Source organism: Typopeltis vanoorti, chromosome 3 (assembly GCF_054136105.1).
Source record: "Typopeltis vanoorti isolate ZY-2024b chromosome 3, IOZ_Tvanoo_1.0, whole genome shotgun sequence".
In the NCBI taxonomy this organism is placed as follows: Eukaryota; Metazoa; Arthropoda; class Arachnida; order Uropygi; family Thelyphonidae; genus Typopeltis; species Typopeltis vanoorti.
The window spans coordinates 162,715,655-162,742,758 of NC_143551.1; the positions used below are offsets into that span (position 1 = coordinate 162,715,655).

The window sequence follows — 27,104 nt, forward strand, 5'->3', positions numbered from 1 at the left end:
TTTCATAAAGTAAAATTAGGGATGCGAGTTATATGTGAGGGCGAAGTCATATTCTAGTAAATACGGTACTTGATAGCAGTTACCATTCTGCTATTTTCTCCAACTGTTATTCTCCCATAATCTCTCTCTCATCCACATATCAAGGGAACTTGCTGTGATTTTTCTTTGCCTCTTTGGCTAATTGCCTTCCTGGTGTGTTCTTCGTAGTCCTCATTGCAACTGATTATCATCACTCATCTTACTGATGCCTCCATAATGCCTTCTTCCAGACTGTATGTTTGACATCTTCATTTAACCATTTCACACCTGCCTTGTTTAACCTCCTTGCCTTTGAAGTACATTCAGACATTACTGCTGTTAAATAGATCATGATCAGTGCTCAAGCTGCATTTTTATCTTTCTGCCTAACTCTTCATTCCATGCTAACTCTAAGGTGTCTCCTAAGCTTTTTGACAATTTCTAGATTTGTAGTAGTTTTACTTATTCCTTTCTTCACAGAAGACCTTGTATAGTTGGTTTCCATCCAGGTAATCACCTCATGGTTATCACACTACAGGAAGGGAGAATACAAATCTCATTTACAATCACATCTTCTGATGAAATGATCAAATCCAAGGCGCTTGAGCTTCACTTGCTCATTGTTGCATACTAGATAGATATCCCTCAAAATGGTGAGAAATTTATTCACTTTGTTTCTGTCGTGAACTTTTCATTCTGATCTATATTACTGTAATTAAAATCACCCAACAATGACTAACCTATTTTTATTTTCTAGGCCAATTGCCTGTGCATTCCTTTGTCACTATCCTCTGTCTCATACTAGATTGCCTCAAACCATTATTAATCCCTTCACATTTCACCAGTCCAGCTCTTCTGCTGTAACCAGAGCAGCCGTGCTTCATGTTATCATAAATAACATCATATTCTTTTATCTCTCTTCTCTTCAAAATATTATCCTCATCGAGCCTTGTCTCACTTATTCCAACAGTTTTAAAGAAACAAACTTGATCAGTACAACAATTTCATTACCCTTATATCTGATAATCACTAGCATTTGTAAACAATCATAGTAATTCATTCCTTGGTCTGTAACCAGTCCTACCCTTACCATCTCTCATATGCAACCTCTGAATGCTTACCTTGTCTATTCCTTTCTGTTTCACTTTTTCCACTTGGGGTGGTACTGGTCCATTTCATTTTTATTCTCTTTCTTATGCTTTTCTTCTTATATTGTTCACTACCATCACTGAGATCCAACACCTTGCAGCCATGTTTCCAATGCAGTGCAACCAATGAACATCTGGAGGGGGATCCTGGTATTCTCACAGTACTTTGGCCTCTGCTTCAGCAAGACTGGCAGAGCAGGCTTGCCTGCAAGTATCAAGTATTGCAGTGTTACCTTTCCTTATGGTATGGGGACAGGGCCCCAAAGCTTCCTGTGGTGCCAGTTTAGAGACCGAAGTGTCCCTGCTGGTTCACTACTGAGTTCAGTCATTGCTTACTAGAGAGTTAATGTCCAAATATTGTTAAAACATCAACAGAAAACCAAAATAAGAAACAGAAAATATTACAGACAACTAAAAAATAATCTATTTTTCTTAATTTTACATGCAGTAGAGGAATGACCATTTGGAAGAATGTCATCCTTTTTTTTCATTCAGAAGAGTTTGAAAGGGTTACAGGATCTACAAAATGAGTCAAAAAAACTCATCAGGAGACGTTTTTATTGAAGCAGCAATGTTGGTGTAGTTTTTCAGACTGCATCAACATTGCTGCTTCAATAAAAATGTATCTACTGTAACCATGACTAGTACCCCCCCCCCCCCAACAATTGATGATATATGAAGGGGGATACTAGTCACGGTTATGCCCCACAACACCTTATAAAAGTTATAAAGTATTTAGTTTCTGTTTTAACTTCCATATGCTAAGTGGTAACCTTTTTAAGGAGCCTGTGGAGTATTCTGATTTGTGTGCTAGTGTGATCATAGTCTATAGGGAGGTAGGTACAATAATCTAAAAGTAAAGAGGCATGCTTCCCTGAGTAATCTGATTAGTCATTCTATCGACTTCCCATAGACTCTGATCCCACCAGCACACAAATCAGAGCACTCCACAGGATCCTTAAAAGAGCTCTTGTCATGTAGAAGTTATAAACAGATTAAAACCTTATAACTCTAGACCCCCCCCTCCCGACTTTCAAAAATCCACAAACAAAATGTGCCATTATGCCCCATTGTGGATAGCATTGATTCACCCACATACAAATTAGGAAACACATCCTCACACATTTAAAAAAAAAAAAGAAAAAAAAAAAAAAGAAACTCAGCCCACTTTAAAGCCAGTATAGAAAACCTCACACTTCAACACATTGACATAATGGTCAGTTTTGATGTCTCCTCCTTATTCATCAATGTCCCACTCAAGATCCCAAAGACCTCATCCAAGCCATATTTCCTTCCAGTATCTCAGCCTTATTTCAGTTCACCATGAAATCAGGCTATTTCTTTTGGCATGTAAAATTCTACAAACAGATAGAGGAGACAACCATTGGTTCTCCACCCCTGGCCAACTTCTTTATGGAGACATTTGAAGAAAATGCCTTAAACTCTGCCCCACGTAAACCCACTTGTCTGGCTACGCTACGTGGATGATGTGTTCTCCGCACATGGCCTGAATTACACTCCATAATTTCATAACACACCTAAACAATCAGCACCTCAGAATCCACCTTACCCTGAAAAAGCAAAACAACAACAGCTTTCTATTCCTAGATACTCTAATTATATGCCAGCCTGATGGATCCCTGGCATTCTCTGTTTATAGAAAACCTACACATACAGGTAGATACATTCAGCAACAATCACCCCCCCCCCAACAATATGGGATTATAAAAACTCTGTTTAACAGTGCAAAATTAATCAGTTCAGATTTGCCCTAACTACTGAACTTATGATATCCTTAACACCTTCCTAGGCAATGGCTAGAATCCCCAAAAAAATCCAAAAATTATTAAAACCATGTAACTGCAACCCCATGCTCTCCCCCTTCAGAGCAGAGATTACCCAAAGTCTATCACCATTCCATGTATCCAGGGCACATCCAAAAAATTAACAAAAATCAGAAAATATGACCTCCCATATTAGCATCTATTATCTGCTCTGCCAAAGACTAGCAACTTCCCCAGGTCCCTTGCAGTTGCGAACTATCCTGCTACGACTAAACCAGTAGGACTGCCTGTATCAGGACATCCAAACACAAGGACTACATCCGGTTCCACCAATACAGCCACTCAGAACTTGCTGACCATGCATCGGACACTTATCACAGAATATGCTGGAGGAAGGCCACTCTATACACCGCAGTAAGTACAAGTATGCAAGTCTATTTCTCAAGTTTGCCTCAGCTCTGAAAAACTTTCCAAACCTGAACAAATTTAGATGCATGAGACTACCCCAGATTTAGGAAGCACACATTTTAAAATCGTCTGCTCAACAGCCAAGATACCCCAATTCGACACAGTAGGGAGCACTGTTTAGGAGTTTAGGCCTGACTTCTGTTGCCTTTATTCAGCCTCATTTGCTTAGTATTAGCTTGCATGCACATATCATTTTTTGTGATCCCTGATGATGGCAATGTAACAATTTCGAAATATAGGCAGGTATTAATTAAAGTTTTTTTTATAATTAATATTCTAGTATATGTTGTCATTTCTTATAACATTAAAAGCTAATGAAAACAGGATCTCATATCAGAAGTCATATGATATCACCAAAAATAAATAATGAAAACATTTCTACAGTGGAATTGTTGTGGATTCTGTTAAAATGTTGATAACATCAAGCTCCTTTGCAGAAGTATAATCTAATATTCTTTTGCCTATAGAAACATACCTGAAGCCCAGTGACCATTCGAGATTATGAAAAGTAGCCCTCATTTGTGTAAGGCCAGGACATGTGATGGATCTGCCCATGGAGAAATTGTCATCAATGTTGGTAACCATATCACATTCCAGTAAGTCCTACTTAATACAGACATAGAGGCAGTGCAGTCAGACTCAGTTGGATCTCTTATAACATTATGCTGCATGTACTTATCTTCTGGTGCATATATCTTTCATGATTACCTTAATGTTGTCATATTGAAGTTACCATCCTTTTTACTTTTAATGGGAGATTTAAATGGACACAACACTGTTCGATGGTGCTTGAACTAACATTGGAGACTTGTGTCTCCATTTATAGAGTGCATACTTGACAACAATAATCTCTCCGCCTCTTGAACATATGAACATCTTCATCCATATGCCTATCTGAACTTTCACTGTCAGTGACCTAACTGTTTACTCGGAGTTATCTACTTAAGAATATGCTGTGCTGTAGTGAATTTGCTATAGCACAGCATTGTGTCTATTGGAATTTTGGTTTGGACTTTTTTTTCAATGGTTGTTATAACAGTGTTTACTATAATGAAAGCAGTATTTGTAACACACAAATTTTTCATATACAGCTTAAACTAATTGTTTTTTCATGCATTTGATACTGTTTGCATGAGAAAAGGTTCTCCTAATATAGAAAAATATGAACTAAATGTCAAAAAAAAGTAACATTGATTTATAGAATATTTGAATGATTTGTTATTTAAAATAATTATTTTTCGTATTTAAGGCTAAACTTCATTACCAGATGAAAAATCAAATCAGTGAAGACTGTAAAACAGAATATGCTAATCAGCTGCAAAAAACGAATGAGCTTCAAAGGATTCATTATACTGACAGGATGCCAGATATCTTTCAGGTAGATATGCATTTCATAATGGTACTTTGTCAGATATTAATTTAGTAGGTGGATAGAGGAATTGAATCAAAAATGAATTTATTTTGAATTATTATTATTAAGAGCGACCTCCAGGGAGTTAGGAAGTTATTGAGGGAGGCCACATAATACCCACACCAGCTGCCATACCTGTTCTGGAATTCGTTCAGACTACTTGCACACATACACACACAACATCCAATAGCAATCCATTCCAATTGCCCACCACTATGAGAGAAAAATGTAGCTCTCGTCCCCTTGAGGACATTCATTCTCAACTTCCAAGGATGCCTCTCATTGCTCTCTCACTCTCCCATAAAATGAAAAATTCCATCTAACGATATCCTGTACAGTATACGGGATATCATAAGTTTATAAGTCTCAATCATATTACCCGTGTTTCTCATATTTGCTAATGTCTGCAGCATACAAATTCACAATCTGTCTTCATAATCATTGTCAACGATCTTGATATTATTTTTAACACTGCACTCTCTCTCTCTCCACTGTATCAAAATTCCCACAGAAAGCAGAGACCTGAATGCAATAGTCTTATCAAATCCTCTTTACATAGCCTTGATGAGACTATCATTTACTTTCAAAGGATGATTTACTGAATGGTTAGGATATCAGCATTACATTGGAAGCTTTGAAAACAGTTTTGGAATGTGTCTCTAGAGTTCACTGAACGAATTAGGTGGGTGTGAAATGTATACACTTAATCATAAGAAGATGATGTGTAAGAAATATCATGAGAATAAGGATGAGAAAGTTTATGAAAAAATAAAGAACAGGCTAGAAAAGTTAAGAGCATAGTACAGAAAGCAGAGTAGGAAAAGAAATTGGCCAAGCAAGCTAAAAAAAAAAAAAACAAAAGAAATTTATCATTATGCTTCATAGAGAAAAAGGAATGAAAGTGGAATAGTTGTACTGAATGTGTACTCTACACATGTCCAAATCAGATGTGATTGTTCAAATAATGAGCACTCATTTCTCTGACATCTGTAACCTGATACCGTATTTACTCTAATATAACTCGCTTTATTTTCCCAAAATTAAAGCTAATAAATCGTGGTGTGAGATATATGCGAGGATTTTCAGAAACTAAAGTTTGCAAGAAAAACTGAAAATGGGTATGACTTACCAAGAATCTCCTCTTCACTATTGCTATTTCCAGCCTAGAGAGTGATTTCCTTGTGTGCATCGTACCCAAATAGCGCCATCTTCTTTCCCATTATTTCAAGCAAAAATTACCAGTAAAAAAAAAGAATCCTTTATTTAAAATATAAAGTATTTTCTTTGCTTTAAAAAAATTGGAATTTTACATTAGAAGTAACATTTTAAAAAAATGGACAAAGGGAAACATTTCTTTAAAAAAATCTTAGATCGCATCTGTGGATGATATAACATTCATATGTGTTGTTTAACTGATGAACGTAAAGAGAATTCAGTTATATTATCTTCTATAAGTATAGTAATTACTGAAGTTAATAAAATTGAAACTAATTATGGAAACAAACCTGTTGTATTAATGTATTTTTCATTTTGTTATATGGCAGGGAAGACCTGATACTTTTTTTTTTGTGACAAGCGAAAGGTATCCAAAAAATATTGGGGGGGGACAATTTAATGTGTGTTTGTGCTCATACTTTGTCTTGTATCTTGATTACTGAAGTTGATTTAAATGTAGTGTTCTTGAATCAGAGAAAATATTGATTTTGTAATAGTTTTCTAGAAGCCTTAACTCTTTATTGAACTTGAAGAGTTTAAATATACTGTTTGCAAATTTGTCATTCCTTGGTATGAAATACATATTTTATAAATATACATTTTAGAAATTAAGCTAGTCATAATTCATTGGATCTGAGTATATGTGCTGTTAGTTTCATAGAAATACGCTTTTTTCTTTACTGACAATTTGTCATTTGAAATTTCACCCTGCATCTTCAGATTGTAGTTACTGAGTTGTCTGCTGTGATGTTGTAGCATGTGATTTGTCAAAGGCCAGTAATACTGGTGACCTATCATAGATGTTGCAATTATCATCAGTTACTTATATTTATTATGAGATTAGGTGATTATTGAGGTTATAGGTCATTTTGAGGCACTTCCAGTTTTATTTGGAATGGGGGAAGGAGAAGACTAGATTTGCCAGTTTTTACTTTAAGGGCATCTTTGTGTAATTCACAATTTATTTATTTATTTAAAGTAAATAACCTTGTTCCATTGAAACTTCAAATGAATCTTAAGAATCCATTATTTTTATCCTCATCATCCAACATGTTTCATGTTCATTACTTTAAAAGAAACATCATTTCTGTTCAACAAGACTCTAATGGGAAAATTTTTCTTCTAGTTAAGTTGCTATAAATATATAAAATGCAATATTTCATTCAAATAATTTCTTTATTGTTGCCTTTGTTTCTCATTCCAGAAACTTCAGGATATGGATGAAAGAAGAATAGCTTGTATCCAGAATTATATCAAACAGTCAGCTGATAAACAAAAACAGGTTATTCCTATAGTGTCTACATGTCTTGAAGAGATTGTACGTGTTGCTGAAAAGATAGATCCTAAACAGGTAGGTTTGATTAATGAAACAGTACTTTTCTCATACTAAATATTTTATGTAAGAAGTAATTGCAGTCTATAGCATAGAACTTGATATGCAAGCATGCATTTATCATTACTATTTACCATTTAATCAATTAAAAGTCAAGTATTACTCCAGCTCACATCTGTAATATATGTGACTAAGGTTTGGGCAGATATCTCAGAACAAATCTTCAAGATCTATAATTTTTTTTTCATGAGCACTCTCATATAACACACCCAAATTCTTATCCCAAATTGGTATTAGCATTACAAGGATACAAAGAGTAACAACACACTTATCATAAATTTCTTTGAACTCACACTATAACTCCTAGGGACCAAATGGGGGGGGGGGGGAGTTTTATTGTACTAGATTGTTTGCTATATAGTCATCATCATCAACTATCACTTAAATGAGTATGATTGTCTTCAGAAAAGCTGAGTCCAGAGATGGTTGATTAAACCAATGCATAGTCCATTGTCTTCAACATGATTCATGACTGAAGTTATAGGCAGCATCAATTGTTGAGGAGCATTCTGATTCCTCCTCCTTATTCTTTTCATGTTAGGCCATACAGTTTAAAAATAGATCCTCTCCATTTCAGCTGATTTAGAGTTAGAACTTCCAGTTGTTTGTATTAGCATTACCTTTCTTTATAATTGCCTTGAGGTTACATGCAGCAATCCTCCCCCCATCAATTCTTCAGCCTGTCTTCAGTACTGATAAGATAACTTATTGTGAAGGCATGTGGGAAACATGACAAAGCTAGCAAATTTAGTAGGGGATAATCCTTGTCTCAATACTGATTAAGGTGCATTGTAAACTGATTCTCATGCTTCTATCTTTCCAATGAATCGTGCAGATTCTTCAAACACAACATTGGTAATATTTCTAGGTTTTTCAGATTCAGTATGTGGTCCATGTATCGCAAGCTCACAGCTAAGTTGATATGATAACTAATATTTAAGGAATTCAACAAGAATAAGTTGATATGGCAACATTCCTAAAACCAAGAGTTTGATTGTACAGGGTAAATATCCTGGTAATTGAAGACTCATTTTTGCAAATATCCAAAAATTGGACTACTACATTTCAAACAACAATTTCGGTTTCCCTGTGAATGTCATTATCTGCTGAGAGAGATGGCTGCCAAGAAAGGAAAAGATTCATATTTTCGAGGATTATTCCATCTACCTGAATGATAGGTACTTGCACTGAATTAGCTGCAGTCTTTTTGGTGTTTATAGTTACCCCAGATGACTTCTGTGGACTTCTTTAAAAATCAAGAGTGGCAAAGTTCATTTTTAGGAGAGAAAATGATTGTTGCAATAAAGACTAAAGAGTGGATTCTAAGACAGTCTTCTCATGAGTAGTAGTAGTCTTAAAACAGAGGTGTCTCTGTTTTAAGACTACTACTACTCATGTCTTAAAACAGAGGTGAATGTTGGTTGTCTTAAAACAGAGATGAATGTTGGTTGACAACCAAAATTCATCTCTGTTTCAGTGAAAACTATGAAATGAGTGTGAAACTAAAACTGAGTTCCATCCCTTCCTGATGTCATCCTTGCTGAGGATGACATTAGGACCAGCAGCTCTGTTTGTTTACATTCTTGATAATATATTCAAATTTTGTATCTAAAAGAGGCATTACTGTAGTAATAAAGTAGATCAGTAAGCAACAAAATTATCTGTAAGGGTCCAAACATTCCAGGTTGCAAAATAAAGTGCTTTGTTTATTGTATATACACAATTATCCATTTAGCCTTGCTATCTAGGTTCCTCTACCAGGGCACAATGCCTGACAGCATTGCTCTCAGAGCACATACACTTTGCCACTACAGCACGATAGCATTTTAAAAGAGAGAGAGAGTAGTGACTGTGTGTTTCACAACGATATGCCTGGGGAAGGAGTGTCCTGGGTTCGATTCCTGTCGGTGACATGAGGAGCTGAAGGATCTTCCTCAGCCATAGCCAAGTTAGCCGGTCTTGGGTGCGGACAGTAGGGTTTTCCCCCCTAGTTTGTCCTAGGGTTTTTCATCCCCCAAAGCAGGCAAACCAGCCTTGAGAACTCAACACTACAGGACATAGAATACACCGGGGCATAGGGCCGACCACCTTATCCTGTGAACGGTTTGAGGTCCGATCATTAATAAACCCTCGACACTGCAAGGTAAAAGAGGGCATAAAGAAGATGAGATGAGAGAGAGAAGCCTTATAAACTCAAGGAGCTATACAAGCTTGTGCACAGCAAGATTTTACAAACATCCATGGCATGATTTGAACCCACAATCTGCTGGTTGGAGAGAGGGGTGTTCTGCATAATCAAGCTGGCATTGCTATAGTGAATTTCTGGAAAAGTTTTTTTAATTTTGAATTAGATCAAAATAAATACCATTGTAACCAGGGTCAACAAATTATGCAAAATCCTACTCACCACACACACACACGTGCAAAAATGTACTCATCCCAAGCCCCCTCTCCCCACCAACACCATTTTTATGTTGATAAAGTGATCAGTTGTGTTTGAAGACCATTTCCTCTTTGTGAGAATCTTTACAAGAAGTCAGTAAATAATAGTAAGAACAGAAAGAATAATTTGAGGAAATATAATTTGTTTCATTATTTTTATTACTAGGAGGGCCTGTTGTATTACACATACTCTTCTGTGTTTTCTTTAAGTTAAAAAAATTATTTTGTTTAAGAGTTATAGAGCGTAAAGATATTTTTCATTAAATAATAGATGTCACACTAGATAGGACCTTAAATTATAAGCAACACATAGAGAAGATAGCAGCTAAAATTCAAACACGTAATAAAATCCTGCGCCGATTAACATCATTTTGGTGGGGTGCAAGTTCACAAGTACTGCAGACCTCTGCACTGGCATTTTGCTTTTCAACAGCCGAGTATACTAGCCCTGTTTGCAAAAGATCATCACGTCAAAATTATTGACAAGGTTCATAATGAAACATGTCGGCACATTACTGGCTGCCTTAAGCCTACAAAAATTGACCATCTATACTCACTGTATTGCAATCTCCTTATATCAGAAGAACAACTCAGAGTAGATATGAACGGAAACAACAACTAAAGGATGAATGGCATCCTTTGTATGAACATGTTGCAGTAAATAGGAGGCTAAACTCAAGGAAATGTTTTATTCACTCAGTGGAACCGTTGGTTGATTCCATAAAAGTCACAAGATCAACAATGTGACAAGAACAATCTCCAGAGGCTCTGAACTTAAACGGATCTCTTCCATCTGTCTTACATCTAAACTGGTAAAGATAGAAGCCATAGAATAGACTTTGTTTCGGAATGGGTAGATCAAAGCAGAATATGGCCAGATGGGACTACACAGACAATGACAGCTGCTCATGTGGTGAAACAAACCATGGATCATCTTCTGCAGTGCTGCCTAATAGACATTAACACTATATGTACCCGAGAAGATTTAATGCAGTGTAATGAAACAGCTTTAAAGTATAGGAGAGAATAAATGACTACTATTCGGGGGTTTTTTGGTCAGATTTATTTTAAAACAAAGTTATACCAACTAGTTTCACCAACTGTGGCTGCTGGCTTCATCAGGGTAAAAGATGTATAAAAATAGTAAGGACACTTAAATGCTAAAAACTGTTAACACTGAAACCATAAAATAAACCGAATACCATTGTATTTTGTATAAAAGCAGAAGAACGCGTACATCACATGCATAGCGCGTGTATGATCTGCTGGTTGTTGTGTAGGAGTGATTTGTAGTTGATGGCAAAATTCAGTTCTGGCATGATGAAAGATCTAATAAGGGTCTTCCAGATCTGGTCTTCTTTTCTTTTTTATACATCTTTTACCCTGATGAAGCCTGCAGCCACAGTTGATGAAACTAGTTGGTATAACGTTGTTTTAAAATAAATATGACCAAAAAAAAAAACCCAATAGTAGTCATTTATTCTCTCCTATAGTTTGTGTGGTCAAAAATAACAGTATTACCAGCTTTAAAGTATATTAATCAGTTCTTCTTCTTCTTTCACCATGCCTTTTCCCATGTTAAATCGGGTCGGCGCACCGATCTTTAACCTTCCTCTTCCAAGTTCTCCGGTCCAGGGCGTCCTTCAGACTCCATCCTTTCTCCCTAAGATCCTCTGTCACCTTATCCCTCCACCTGAGCTTGGGCCTGCCTCTTTTCTTCCTTCCCTCCAACTCCATATACTCCACTTGTTTACCAACATACTCCTCACCCTTCCGCTCTACATGTCCGAACCACCTCAGCCTACTTTCTTGTATCTTCTTGCCAATTGGTCCCACCTTAACCGTCCCTCTGATGTAGTCATTCCTTATTTGTCCTTCTTTGTCACACCACTCATCCATCTCAACATCCGCATCTCCGCTACCTCCATCTTCCTCTCCTGTGCCTTTGTTATAGGCCACATCTCCGTGTCATGGAGCATCGCCAGCCTCACCACCATCTTATACAGCTTTTCTTTCCTCTTACAACTCACTCTCTTGTCACACAGGACCCCGCTAATCTTCCTCCAATTCATCCAACCGCATGTTATTCGGTGCTGTATTTCCTCATCCAAGTCACCATCCCTATCGACACCCGACCCAAGGTACTTGAACTTCTTCCCTGAAATTAGCCTTTCACCCTGAAGTCGTATGACCATACCCTCGTCACTCCCCGTTGACATATATTCGGTCATCTCCCGGTTAATTCTCATGCCTCTCTTCTCCAATACCTTTCTCCATTCTTCCAGGATATTTTCAAGCTTCTCTCGGGATGATTCACATAGAACAATGTTGTCGGCAAACAGCATGCTCCATGGTGCCTCCTTCTTAACATCCTCCACTAGTACAGCCATGACCAGGTCAAAGAGGTAGGGGCTCAGAACTGACCCTTGGTGTAGCCCTACGACAATGGGGAACCCTTCTGTCATGCCGACACTAGACCTGACCTGAGTTTCTGTTTCCTCATACATCTTCACCAACCTCACGTACTTCTCCGACATCCCCTTCTTCCTCATACACCTCCATACCTTCTGCCTGGCTACTCTGTCGTATGCCTTTTCCAGGTCTATAAACACCATGTGCAGCTCCACTTGCATCTCTCTATATTTCTCCATCAATCGCCTTAGTGCAAATATCGCATCCATTGTCCCTCTTCCTGGCATAAATCCAAACTGCTCCTCACCAATTTTCGTTTCCTGCCGTAACCTTGCTTCAATTACTCTTTCCCATATTTTTAATGTGTGTGACATCAGCTTGATTCCTCTATAGTTGCCACAGTCTTGAACATCTCCTCTTCCTTTGTAGATTGGGACGAGAATACTTTTCCTCCATTCCTCTGGTATCTTTTCCTGTTGGGTTATTTTCTTCATCAGATCCCATAACATATTCACGCCCTCACTGCCCAAACTTTTCCACACTTCCCCAGGTATCTGTTCTGCCCCCACAGCCTTTCCATTCTTCATTTTTCTCAGTACCCAATCCACTTCCTCTCTACTTATGTCTTGCACCGGTCTCTCGTTTGCCTCTCCATCCTCACACCTCTCTCTCCCGGATTCTCCTCATTTAGTAGTTTACAGAAATATTCTTTCCATCTTCCTCTGATTTTGTCCTCCTCTTGTAATACTATTCCTGAGGCATCCTTTATCTGCTTGACTGATGTTATGTCTTTCGAGGCCTTATCTCTGGCTTTCGCTGTTCTCAACAACTGAGCTTCACCACCGTTTCTCTCCAGTTCTTCATAAACCTCATCAACTGCTTTCGCCCTTGCCACAGCTCTCTTTGCATTTTTCTTTGCTAATCTATATGCCTCCTTGTCGGCTCTAGTTCCAGTCATGTCCCATTTTTTCTTTGCCTCTTTCTTTTCCTTGATCTCCAACTGCACCTCCTCATTCCACCACCATGCCTCCTTATCCTCAGGCGGTCCCTTTCCTGATGTTATACCAAGCACCTCTTCTCCGATTTTTCTAATATTCCGACTATTAACGTCCCACCATTCTTCCACATCCTCTGGTAACTTCATTTCTTTCAATACCTTTTCTTTAAACTTATTCCTTGGGCCTTCCTCTTCCAATTTCCACCACTTTATTCTCCTCTGTATCCGCCACCTCTGTATATTCTTCTTTTCCCCGTTTATATCACGGTCTACCACAAGCAACCTGTGCTGTGCTGCTACACTTTTTCCATTAATCACTTGACAGTTTTTCACCTCCTTCAGATGTTTGCTACGGCACATAATATAGTCAATCTGACTCATTCTATCCCCGCTCTTATAGGTTATCTGATGCCTAACTCTCTTCTTGAACCATGTGTTAGCTATAGCCAGATCAAAGGCCACAGCATATTCTATGATTCTTTTACCTTCTTCATTTCTTTTACCACTACTCCAACCCCCATGTACCCTTTCTTCACCGCTTCGTCCTTCCTAAATGCCCATTCAGATCTGCTCCAACGATCACTCTCTCACCATCAGGGATTCCCATTACTACTTGGTCAAGTTCTCTCCAGAATGTCTCTTTTTCCTCCTCATCACAACCTACTTGTGGGGCGTAGCCACACTTCCTCCCATCTCAAGCTTAACACTCATAATCCGATCATTCTTCCGGCACACCTCACAGACTCCACCCTTCAGCTCTTAATCGATGATAATTCCAACTCCGTTTCTTCCCTTCTCATTCACACCGCTATAAAACAGTTTATATCCCTCCGCCAGCTCCTTTGCTTTATTGCCCTTCCACCTTGTCTCCTGCATGCACAAGATCTTCAGCTTCCTTCTTCTTATCATGACCACTATCTCCCTACTCTTCTCATTCATCGTACCCACATTCAGCAACCCGATTCTTACTTTACATACACACTCTCTTTCTGTTGGACTCGCTTCTTTAGCCAAACCCGTCCTTGGTTCAGTAGCCCTAGCCCACTTCTCACAGTCCTCGGGTGACAGAACTACACATTGCTTATGGGGGTCTCCCTAGCCGTGGTCATTTCTCTGTTATCCAACATTTCATCCTTGGTTTTGGCATGGTTTTTCTTTTTTATGGCCAGATGCCCTTCCTGACGCCAATCCTCCCCATTTATCCGGCTTGGGACCGGCACCGAGAAGACTAATTTGCTCTCCCCAGTGGCTGGGTTTGAAGTATATTAATCACTGGATGAGTGAAATTTGACAATTTATGTTTTTGTGTAATATTTTATTGTGGCATTTCTATATTCTTTTAATGTCTATTTCTTTAAATGTATGCTTTTAATCATTTATATTTATGATCTTACGTTTAAGGGGTGCTTAAGGGTCAAAGCTGTATAACTGAGAGGAGACCTCCACATAGCCTTTAAAGGAATGCGGAGAACCGACCAGGGCTTCTGACCTAATGTCCAATCCTCACCTTCTCGTGGTGCACCCTGTTGGGTATCTACTTGGATACTGAACGGACGAGGATGGGTTGGCAATTTGGGATTTAGCCGACCAAATTGTATTCTTATTGGTTAAACCAAAATATAGAATGATGGTACAACATGACAAAATTTCATGCCGGCTGGGGCGTCGCCCAGTTAAACAAGGCCCCCGTTGTTTTCGCCAGGGAACCAGGGCGAACAGCGAAAAGTCAGCTACTGGAACAAATCTGAAAACAAACCCCAACTCAACATCACCAGAGTTAACGATCGGTACTATCAACGTAAGAAGCCTGAATGGCAAAGAAATGGAGCTAGCTGAGGAATTAGATAAGTACCAGATCGACATAATAGGGGTGACTGAAACAAAAAAGACCAAAACTGGTGAGATCTTTCTGAGCAATAAATACAAAATGTTATATTCAGGCAATGACAATCAAGGAAAAGAAGGAGTAACCATAGTATTCAACACAAAATACGAGGCTAATCTTCTTGAATGGCAGTCGGTCTCAAATAGAGTAATGTGGGCAAATATGAGAATGGGGAACTGGACAATGAGACTTATTTGTGCCTATGGTCCCACAGAAGGTGCTACTAAGGTAGAAGTGGAGGAATTTTTTGACGCTTTAGAAAAAGCAACTGACACAATGAAAAAGGAAAAGTTGGTCCTTGTTGGGGATCTAAATAGCAGAGTAGGAAATTATTGTGAGACATACAAAAATATTTTGGGAAAATTTGGAGAAAAGAGCAAAGCTAATGGCAAATATCTGTTGGATTTCCTCAGGACATGGACTGGTTATTACTAACACCATGTTCCAACATAAAAATGTGCACAAATTCACATGGAGAGAAGAGGCTAGGAATAAGAAAAGTCTCATTGACTATGCTATTGTTGATAGTGATGTTTTCTCCCTGGTGCAGGACACCAGAGTGTACAGAGGATTTGAAATTGGAAGTGATCACTATTTAGTCTTGAGCAGGATAAAATTGAATTTCATATTGAAAAGAATAACATATAAGAAAGTTTTAAAGCGAATAAAAGTTGAGCAGCTTTCAGATGTGAGCTGTAGACTAAAATACACAAAGATTATTGAAGAAAAAATGAAAGAGATTGAGAACAGGAATCAAACCTTGGAGACTCAGTAGCAAACTCTGAAGAAAACATTGATTGATTCTGTCAGAGAGGCTGTGGTGAGGTTGTCTGTAAGGATAAAAAAATCAGAACTCCCTGGTGGACACAGGAAGTTAAAGATGCAGTGAAGGAAAAGAAGAAAGCATACCAAAAGTTCCTGTCAAATAAGTCAGCTTGTGCTCTTAGAGAATATAGAGACAAATGCAAGAATGCTAAACACTGTGTAAAACTAGCTAAACAAAAGTCATGGGAGGACTTTGGCAAGAATATAGAAAATAAATATCAAGAAGGTGACAAAATATTCTGGTGGTTGTTGAAGAAGCTTAAGAATGGAGGAAAGAGTGCTATAAAAGGAATTAGAGATGATAAAGGTGACATGAAAACGGGAGAAAAAGATATCCTTGAAGTATGGAGTAATTACTTTGAAAAACTGCTAAATGAAACAAGCAGTGATGACAGCACAGTGGTAAAAAAACACTGACCAGGCATGCAGCAGGAGTAGATGATATTCGACCAGAAATGCTGAAGTATGGTGGTATAAGAGTCTTACAGTGGCTGCACTGCATAGTTCAGAAAGCCTGGACAGAGGGACGAATTCCTGATGATTGGAGTAGAGCTCTCATAGTACCCATATATAAAAAGGGAAATAAAACTCATCATCATCATCAAATTCCTGCCATGTACCCTCAAGGGGTGTACAGGATATGACAGTACTACATGAAAAAATTACATCATTACTAACTTCCTATCTACAATTTTCCTCCAAATCAGTCTGTTACTTGTCAAGACTCCAACATTATCAGATCTTATATTTCTATCGTCTAAGGCACTTTGTACCGTATCAATCCACCTATATCTTGGTCTTCCTCTGGGTCGTTTTCCTGCCAACCTGGCAGAGAACACTTGTTTTGCTAATCTTTCCTCTCCCATTCTATTTAAGTGACCATACCATCTGAGATTAGCTCTGCTAACGCATTCCTGGATGCTGACAATGTCAAGTTCTTTCCTAATATCCTCATTTTTAATATGATATTGCCATTGATGCCATCTGTTCACGCCTCTAATCTTTCTCAGAACTCTCATATCTGCAGTCTCTAGTCTTTGGTCAAGTGTTTTACTTCTGACCCAGCTCTCAGATCCATAAGTTAAGATTGGTTTGAACACAGTCTTGTATACAGCTAATTTAGTGTTCCGACTAATTTCTTTCTTATTACATATGAATTTATTCAGTTGACTTCCCACGATACCAGCTTTGCTGATTCTGTTGTCTATTTCTATATTTAGTTTACCATCTTCAGTAAAAATTGTGCCTAAGTAGCTGAAATGTTTCACTTGTTCCACAGGTTCTCCATTCACAACACAGTTGACATTTTCAATGATTCTGCCTATTTTCATTGTCTTTTTATTGCTGACCTTCATACCATATCTATTACAACAGCTATTCAATTTAGTCAGAGAATCTTGCAGACTTGTAGCGGATTTATTTAGAAGTATAACATCATCCGCATAAAGCAAAGAGCTGACATTAACATCTCCAATTTTGATATCAGGTTTAATACCACATTCCTTCATAATGTGATCCATATAGATAATGAATAACAGAGGGGATAATGTACATCCTTGTCTCACACCAGATTTAACATTAAACCATCTTCCTGTACTTCCTCCAATTCTAACTGCTGACTCACAACTCAAATAAAGACTAAGTATTGCTTGATATAATGCCCCATTGACACCAATATAACTGCAGCGTATTGAATAGCTTCTCTCTTGGCACCTTGTCATATGCCTTTTCCAAATCGACAAAACTTAAATACAGATCTTTGTTATATTCCCATGCTTTCTCGACTATTTGTCGTAAAGTGAAGATCTGATCCTGACAGCCCCTATTTGGCCTGAATCCAGCTTGTTCTTCACCAAGCTTTTCTTCCACAATTCTTCTCAACCGTTTCTCAAGTATACTTGCATAGATCTTGCCAGGAACACTCAGTAGGGAAATACCTCTGTAATTCTCACATTCAGTTTTATTTCCATTTTTATATATGGGTACTATGAGAGCTCTACTCCAATCATCGGGAATTCGTCCCTCTGTCCAGGCTTTCTGAACTATGCAGTGCAGCCACTGTAAGACTTTTATACCACCATACTTCAGCATTTCTGGTCGAATATCATCTACTCCTGCTGCCTTTCCACATTTCAAGCCTTTGATGGCTTTTTCTACTTCAAGTATGGATATGTATTCCTGACTGCATGCCTGGTCAGTGTTTTTTATCACTGTGCTGTCATCACTGCTTGTTTCATTTAGCAGTTTTTCAAAGTAATTACTCCATACTTCAAAGATATCTTTTTCTCCTGTTTTCATTTCACCTTTATCATCTCTAATTCCTTTTACAGCACTCTTTCCTCCATTCTTAAGCTTCTTCAACAACCTCCAGAATATTTTGCCACCTTCTTGATATTTATTTTCTATATTCTTGCCAAAGTCCTCCCATGACTTTTGTTTAGCTAGTTTTACACACTGTTTAGCTTTCTTACATTTGTCTCTGTATTCTGTAAGAGTAAAAGCTGACTTATTTGCCAGGAACTTTTGATATGCTTTCTTCTTTTCCTTCACTGCCTCTTTAACTTCCTGTGTCCACCAGGGAGTTCTGATTTTTTTATCCTTGCACACAACCTCACCACATGCCTCTCTGGCAGAATCAATCAATGTTTTCTTCAGAGTTTGCTACTGAGTCTCCAAGGTTTGATTCCTGTTCTCAATCTCTTTCATTTTTTCTTCAATAATATTTCTGTATTTTAGTCTACAGTTCACATCTGAGAGCTGCTCAACTTTTATTCGCTTTAAAACTTTCTTACATGTTATTCTTTTCAATATGACATTCAATTTTATTCTGCTCAAGACTAAATAGTGATCACTTCCAATTTCAAATCCTCTGTACACTCTGGTGTCCTGCACCAGGGAGAAAACATCACTATCAACAATAACATAGTCAATGAGACTTTTCTTATTCCTAGCCTCTTCTCTCCATGTGAATTTGTGTACATTTTTATGTTGGAACATGGTGTTAGTAATAACCAGTCCATGTCCTGAGCAGAAATCCAACAGATATTTGCCATTATTATTAGCTTTGCTCTTTTCTCCAAATTTTCCCAAAATATTTTTGTATGTCTCACAATCATTTCCTACTCTACTATTTAGATCCCCAACAAGGACCAACTTTTCCTTTTTCATTGTGTCAGTTGCTTTTTCTAAAGCCTCAAAAAATTCCTCCACTTCTACCTTAGTAGAACCTTCTGTGGGACCATAGGCACAAATAAGTCTCATTGTCCAGTTCCCCATTCTCATATTTGCCCACATTACTCTACTTGAGACTGACTGCCATTCAAGAAGATTAGCCTCGTATTTTGTGTTGAATACTATGGCTACTCCTTCTTTTCCTTGATTGTCATTGCCTGAATATAACATTTTGTATTTATTGCTCAGAAAGATCTCACCAGTTTTGGTCTTTTTTGTTTCAGTCACCCCTATTATGTCGATCTGGTACTTATCTAATTCCTCAGCTAGCTCCATTTCTTTGCCATTCAGGCTTCTTACGTTGATAGTACCGATCTTTAACTCTGGTGATGTTGAGTTGGGGTTTGTTTTCAGATTTGTTCCAGTAGCTGACTTTTCGCTGTTCGCCCTGGTTCCCTGGCGAAAACAACGGTGGCCTTGTTTAACCGGGCGACGCCCCAGCCGGCATGAAATTTTGTCATGTTGTACCATCATTTTTTATTTTGGTTTAACCAATAAGAATACAATTTGGTCGGCTAAATCCCAAATTGCCAGCCCATCCTCGTTCGTTCAGTATCAAAGTAGATACCCAACAGGGTGCACCACGAGAAGGTGAGGATTGGACATTAGGTCAGAAGCCCTGGTCGGTTCTCCGCATTCCTTTAAAGGCTATGTGGAGGTCTCCTCTCAGTTATACAGCTTTGACCCTTAAGCACCCCGGAAATAAAACTGCATGTGAGAATTACAGAGGTATTTCCCTACTAAGTGTTCCTGGCAAGATTTATGCAAGTATACTTGAGAAACGGTTGAGAAGAATTGTGGAGAAAAGCTTGGTGAAGAACAAGCTGGATTCAGGCCAAATAGAGGCTGTCAGGATCAGATCTTCACTTTACAACAAATAGTCGAGAAAGCATGGGAATATAAAAAAGATCTGTATTTTAGTTTTGTTGATCTGGAAAAGGCATATGACAAGGTGCCAAGAGAGAAGCTATTCAATACGCTGCAGTGATATGGTGTCAGTGGGGCATTATATCAAGCAATACTTAGTCTTTATTTCAGTGGTAAGTCAGCAGTTAGAATCGAAGGAAGTACAGGAAGATGGTTTAATGTTAAATCTGGTGTGAGACAAGGATGTACATTATCCCCTCTGTTATTCATTATCTATATGGATCACATTATGAAGGAAAGTGGTATTAAACCTGATATCAAAATTGGAGATGATAATGTCAGCTCTTTGCTTTATGCGGATGATGTTATACTTCTAAATAAATCCGCTACAAGTCTGCAAGATTCTCTGACTAAATTGAATAGCTGTTGTAATAGATATGGTATGAAGGTCAGCAATCAAAAGACAAAGATAATGAAAATAGGCAGAATCATTGAAAATGTCAACTGTGTTGTGAATGGAGAACCTGTGGAACAAGTAAAACATTTCAGCTATTTAGGCACGATTTTTACTGAAGATGATAAATTAAATATAGAAATAGACAACAGAATCAGCAAAGCTGGTATGGTGGGAAGTCAGTTGAATAAATTCATATGGAATAAGAGAGAAATTAGTCGGAACACTAAATTAGCTGTATACAAGACACAAACCAGTTTTAACTTATGGATCTGAGAGCTGGGTCAGAAGTAAAACACTTGACCAAAGACTAGAGACCACAGATATGAGAGTCCTGAGAAAGATTATAGGCGTGAACAGATGGCATCAATGACAGTATCATATTAAAAACGAGGATATTAGGAAAGAACTTGACATTGTCAGCATTCAGGAATGTGTTAGCAGAGCTAATCTCAGGTGGTATGGTCACTTAAACAGAATGGGCGAAGAAAGATTAGCAAAACAAGTGTTCTCTGCCAGGTTGGCAGGAAAACGACCCAGAGGAAGACTAAGATATAGGTAGATTGATACGGTACGAAGTGCCTTAGACGATAGAAATATAAGATCTGATAATGTTGGAGTGTTGACAAGTAACAGACTGATTTGGAGGAAAATTGTAGATAGGAAATTAATAATGATGTAATTTTTTTCATGTAGTACTATCATATCCTGTACACCTCTTGAGGGTACATGGCAGGAATTTGATGATGATGATGATGAACTTACATTTTCGCACACAAAATAAATAAATTAAATAAAAAATATTCTAGTTTGTTCAGCCTGAAGCCACTCATCACAGGCAAGTGGGTGAGTGTATTTGTTGAGTCCTGATGATAGCCATTGGCATTTCACATCATGCTTGGTGTTTTAGATTCTTATCCCTTCCTTGTGCTCTTTGATCCCTCAATGCATTTACAAGATTTAGTTGTCACACCACTATCAGCTTTTATGTATATGTGTGTATAAAATTGTTTATGGGAGGATTAAACTAAAATCCTTTATAATTTTTTCATTGATATTCGGCTATTTTAGTAAAAATTCAGAGTTTATTTATTTGTTTTGAACTTTTGTATTAACTTCTAGTATAAGTGCAATTTGTATTGGTAAGTTATTGGAATTTTGTTAAAAACTTCATATCCAAAAATTCCAAAAAAAAATTGACAACTCTTTTCCTTTGAGTAAGCATAGATAGAAATGATGGCATGTTTGAAATGCTACAACAAATTCATTATCACATACCAAGAAAAGCTATTAAAAACATTTAGGAGTTAAACTTTCATTTGTATAGTCAGAAATATTCATAATGCTACATTGCAAAATGTTAAAAAAATAATAATAATAAGCACTTTTGATTTCTCTGCTTGTATGTGTATAGTTTGGTTTTGTTTGAGAAGTATTTTGTGGGTAGGTTGGTTTGATTCATGAATAATGATGAGATACAATACATTAGAAAGTGGTCAGCCACTTCATAGCACTGTGATATATAGAACTTCTGGTTAAGTCATATCAGAATGCAGAACATTTGCTTGGGCAACAAGATTTCGTAGTGATTCAGGACTTATTCTTTTTATATTTTTAATTTTTATCTTACAAGATCCTGTAGCACATCAATGCCATGTGTGTGGTGCAGATTAAATGCGTTAATGATGCATAGCCGAAAATTGTCATGTACCCCCTGAAGACCTTTCGCGTTGAAACCATTCAGACCTTCCGCAGAAAAACCTATTTACATTTTTGGGAGGAAAGTTGGAGGTTGAAGTTATTAGTAAGCAATATTTAGAAGAAGGTTATTCCAGAGGGATGAGTAAGGGGAGAAGAAGGTTCTGTGTTTGCATTTGTACTGAATAAGGAAGTTGGACAGCTGCTCTTATTTTAGCAAGCCCAACAGAAAGTGAAGGAACGATGTTTGTCAATTTACTGTACCAGTGACCCTGGAAGAGGCAGGGAAACAGTTATGATAGAAGAATGAATGAGAGACTGTATGCATAAGAGCAACTGTGGTATGCAGTGATACTTCTAATTTTTTAGGAAATGACAATATAAATGAAATTATTAATTATAAAAACTGTAATTAATAACTATCTGTATTTTGGCAATGTTACATTGCCATCTTCAGGGATCACAAAACAATGGTGTGTGCACACAGGCACTCGCACTTAGCAAATGAAGCTGAAGTCGGTCCATGAGTCCTAAAAGGTGCCCCCAGCAGGCTAAATTAGGTTGTCTTGGCCATTGGGCTGATGATCTTAGAATGTATGCTTTCCATATTTACAATGTCTTTATTATTAACCAAATTAAAAAAAAAAAAAAAAAAAAAAAACTTCTAAATTGGAATCTTTCTCTGACATGGAATATCAGAGCGTATTTTGGGATATTACAAACATAGGTGTAATGGTCACTTTTCAGTTGAAAAGAGGCTATTCAGTTGGAAAAGCGGTATGAACAGTGACGAAGTTGAAGCTAATAATTGATTTCTGTGAAACATAGCTGTGGTTTGGCAGATTGGAGGTTGAAATGAACATGAGGCATCGTATGTAATCTATGACAGCATATTTTGTGATATTACAAACATAAGTATATTGGTCACTTTTGAGTTGAAAAGAGGCTATTCAGTTGGAAAAACAGTATGAACAGTGAAGAAACTGAAGTTAATAATTGATTTCTGTTATGAAAAATAGCTATGGTTTGGCAGATTGGAGGTTGAAATGAACATCAGAGGCTTCGTATGTAATCTATGACAACATATTTATGAAGTGGATCTAGGTTAGAGATTTTGGAGATTTGCTTCTTTTTTTTAATACATGTAATCTGTTTCTATATAACCTTTGTACTGGCCATGACATGTTTACCCATCGCTCAAAACATAGATGTGAAGTATCCATTGTAATTGAAATGCCATTCTGTGATATCTTTTTGAAATAACATGGTTCTTCTTCTCTCCTCAACCTATTGATTGGTGAGTAGCATGGGCTATTGATAGTGGTCTTCTGTTTTGTGCTGTTATTTTGACTGATAATTTTGTCCATTTTTGATGTCACTCATGTATTGAGTTCTTGATGTCCCTCTACCAGGTTTTCTCACTCAAATTTGTACAGTCTAAGGATCTTAATTGGTGTCTTATCATTTTCATGTTATCTCTCCTCTTTTCTAACATATGTAGTGTGTCTATTATATTTCTTCTACCTTTCTTAACATCTTTTCATTTGTAACTCTTTCTGTGCATTCATTGCCGAAATCACATCTTGAACGCTAGAGGTCTTGATTTGTTTCTTTTTTGGAAAGTCTGTCTCTCTGATCCATAGAGGGCCACACTCCAGACAGAATTTTTAATAAAGTTCTTCTTTGTGCTCAGTGATACACCTTTCATGTTAAATACCTTTTTTTTTTTTTTTGCTTATGCTATTCTTATTCTCACATCTCTTCCACTTCTCCCATCTGATGCTATTAGGCTTCCTAAGGTAGGTAAATTCTTTCCCCATTATTGTGACATTTATGATTTGCTCTCTATCATTTCATGGTACATTTCATTACTTTTTGTCTCATTGATTTTCACCTCGCATCTTTCATTTAGGAGTTTATTCATTTCTGCAAGTGATTCTCTTCAAGTCTGTGTCATCTGCAACTTATTGTATTATAAAGCCTACCATTGATCTTTATTCCACTACTAATTTTTCCTTGAATTCCTTCACAGCCTCTTCAATGTAAATTTTAAATAGTGGTAAGAGGCTACGCTTTTGTCTAACATCCTTTCTTAATTTAACTTCTTTTCATTATTTTTCTATGACTGCGGTTTGATTTTTATATAGTTGATAAATTATTCTTTTGTCATTGGACTCTATCTTCAGATTTTTGAATACTTTGAACATTATTTTCCAGTCACTGTTGTCAAAAGCTTTTTCTAAGATGATGAATTCTATGAGCATTGGTAGGTTTACTCCAAGTGCTTTTCTGTGATTAATTTGTGTTTCAATATGGCAATAGACAATTCTAGTTAGGATTTTAAGACTGTTGGGTATTAGGCTTGCTATTCAGTGATCTTCCATTGTGCTAGGGTTTTTTTTAATTGCTAACATAATGCTTCACTCAAAATCTGTAGGAATTTTTTTTGTGTGCATTTGATTGATCATTTTATATAGTTTACATTTTGCTTCTTCACCTGGTGCTTGTAAACGTCTCCTGGAATTTGGTCTATTCCTGATGCTTTATATTGTTTCAGTTCTAAAGAACTGAAACATCAAATTCTGACTTTAAGAGAAATGTTCATTTATCCTCTTCCTCTAGAAACAATTTATCTAATTTCTTTCTGCTCTAAAGTTTTTTGGGTATTGCACCCTTATTTCATCATCTTCAATTAGCACTTTTCCATCTTTACTCTTAATTGTATTCGATGTTATTATCTTTTCTCTGAATTGTTTTTGTATATCATTGTATGCCCTTTCAGTGTTACCTCTGCTCATATGCTTATCAGTTGCCTTGCATTTGTTCAATCCATTTTTCTTTTGATTTCTTGGCTTTCTCTGTTCACCATGTTTCTATATTTTCTACACTCCTCTTAGTTTTTTCTTTCTTTTTTTGTGCTTTCTTCTTGTGTCGTTAACTCACATAAATTTCTCCAGTGATCCATAGCAAATATTCTGTTTTTTCTTCTTTAAAATGTTTTTCTGCAGCTTTATTTCTCTCTTTAGAGATTCCCAATTTTCATTAATTTATTTTCCTTGTGGCTTCTTGGAATTTAATAATTTGTCTCTTTCTTCTCTAAAGTATTTTTAAACATTTAGGTCATCATTTTTTTTTTTTAAATTTTAGATATACACCTAAACCTCTTTTTACGCGATAGATACGTTCTTAAAAATTACGCATAAATAGAATTCGCGTAAAAAGAACTACTGACTCCATAGAAAAAGTGAAGATTGGTTCCAAACCTGAAATATAAGCAAAATAATGAAAAAAACAAACATTAAATTCATTAGGATCATAAGATTTTTATTTACATTTCATGGAGAACACACATACATATAATGAATTTTAATAACTTTAAAAAAAAAAACATATTCATTTCAGTTATTCGCTAAGGATTCTATAAAAAAATTATGTTATTCGCTATCAGTTTCTGACAATAAACACGAAAGCTTTTGTTTTCATGAGACTAATATCACTAGAACTACTAGATATGGTATTATCATCGTTGACTTCCACCTCAACTTGTGGAATTCTTCTTGTCATGTCTTGAACAAAAGTACCACTGGTTGTTTCAGTAGTTTTAGGCATGAACTCAGTTATTAATCGCTGTGTTGATGCTTTAGATAAGTCGCAATATAATTCTCTGTATGAAGACATTAACAACTTAAGCTCATGTGAAAACTTCCCAGCACGTTCTTCATTTGGATCATGTCGGGCAAAATAATTGCCTAAATTACTGGTCAGTTTAAGACCTTCTTTAATTATATCAGCAGCAAAAGTAGGATTATCTTGATCATTATCATTAACTTCTTCACTTTCAGGAGTCTCAGAAACAATCTCCACTATTTCATCTTCGCTAAGAGTTTATCAATTAAAAATTCTTCGATATCTGCCGACGTAAGATCATTGAATCCTGTCAATTTGACATGCAGTATGATTGAAGGGAACAGGAGCATTCTCTTCAACACGTGGGCCAAATAGCTTTCCAGCATGCATTCATAGTTTCTCGTCTCAATTCAGATAATGATAATCGAACCTGATCAATACAATCCATAATTGAAAATTTTTTCCACACATCCATAACTGATAGTGTTTCATCATCGTTTAGCTTGTTCAAAACGTACTGAAATGTTCGTCTGACATAATATGTTTTAAAAGTCGCAATTATACCCTGATCTAGAGGTTGTAGCAATGATGTGATATTGGGCGGCAGAAAAAAAAAAAATTGCACATTTGGGTGTTCTGTGGCAGGATGACCGGGTGCATTATCAAGAATCAAAAGCACTTTAAATTCGAGACCCTTGTCATTCAAATAGCATCTAACTTCTGGCACAAATTGTTTGTGGAACCACTCATTGAAAATATCAATGGTCACCCAAGCTTTTTTGTTGGCCATCCAATGAACTGGCAATTTTTGAAAATCTATGCCTTTCATTGGTCGTGGTCTTAATGATCAATTTATGAGCAGCGATTTTAACATCTGATCTTCTAAAGCATTTGAACAAAATAGGAGTGTTATGCAATCCTTTGCTGCTTTGAACCCACCAACAGTTTTTTTGCATTTTTGATACGTAAGTTCTGTTTGGCATTCTTTTACAGAAAAGGCCGGTTTCATCCATATTCCATACTTGTTCACGAGTGTAACCTCCATCTTCAATTATATTAGCAAGTTTTTGTGGAAATGCTTTAGCAGCTGTTTCATCAGCAGAAGCCGTTTCACCTTTAATTTTTATATTATGAAGAGCATGTGTTTTAATAAACTTAGCCAGCCAACCATTGCTTGCATGAAATTCATATTTTTTCCTCGATTGAGATGAAGTATCTGGCTGCAGGTT

At 37.0% G+C, this 27,104-nt stretch overlaps 1 protein-coding gene across 1 annotated transcript in view; it reads left to right on the forward strand.

Annotated features, from left to right (window-relative positions):
- LOC150108715 (formin-binding protein 1-like) overlaps positions 1-27,104 on the forward strand; it is a 455,638-nt gene that overhangs the window by 215,977 nt on the left and 212,557 nt on the right. The window contains exons 7-8 of the mRNA XM_090416173.1: positions 4,668-4,796; positions 7,249-7,395. Coding sequence (XP_090272299.1) covers positions 4,668-4,796; positions 7,249-7,395 — 276 coding nt within the window. The remainder of the gene's footprint in view (positions 1-4,667; positions 4,797-7,248; positions 7,396-27,104) is intronic.